Below are 286 nucleotides of genomic sequence, written 5' to 3' on the forward strand. Positions count from 1 at the left end.
CTTGTGTTTAGTGTAGAGTATATTGTATTTGTGCTTATAATATTATAATGATAGACTTCTCCTGCGTCTGCTGCTGCTGCTGCTGTTGCTGCTGCTGCTTCTGCTGCTGCTGCTCCTACTGCTGCTTCTGCTGCTGCTGCTGCTGCTGCTTCTGTTGCCTTTTCTCTGCTTCTACTGCTGCATCTGCTGCTGCTGCTGCTACATCTGCTGCTACTGCTACTGCTGCTGCTGCTGCTGCTGCTGCTGCTGTTGCTGCTGCTGCTGCTGCTGCTGCTGCTGCTGCTGC

The 286-nt window shown here is 52.4% G+C and overlaps 1 protein-coding gene across 1 annotated transcript in view; it reads left to right on the forward strand.

Moving 5' to 3' along the window:
• Positions 1-47: 47 nt before the first annotated feature.
• The window catches only part of EMH_0068870 (uncharacterized protein), a gene marked incomplete at both ends in the record, with an annotated part of 1,028 nt that continues 789 nt past the window's right edge, over positions 48-286 (forward strand). The window contains one exon of the mRNA XM_013498809.1: positions 48-65. Coding sequence (XP_013354263.1) covers positions 48-65 — 18 coding nt within the window. The remainder of the gene's footprint in view (positions 66-286) is intronic.

Source organism: Eimeria mitis, genomic scaffold (genome assembly GCF_000499745.2).
Source record: "Eimeria mitis Houghton genomic scaffold, Emh_scaff3722, whole genome shotgun sequence".
In the NCBI taxonomy this organism is placed as follows: domain Eukaryota; phylum Apicomplexa; class Conoidasida; order Eucoccidiorida; family Eimeriidae; genus Eimeria; species Eimeria mitis.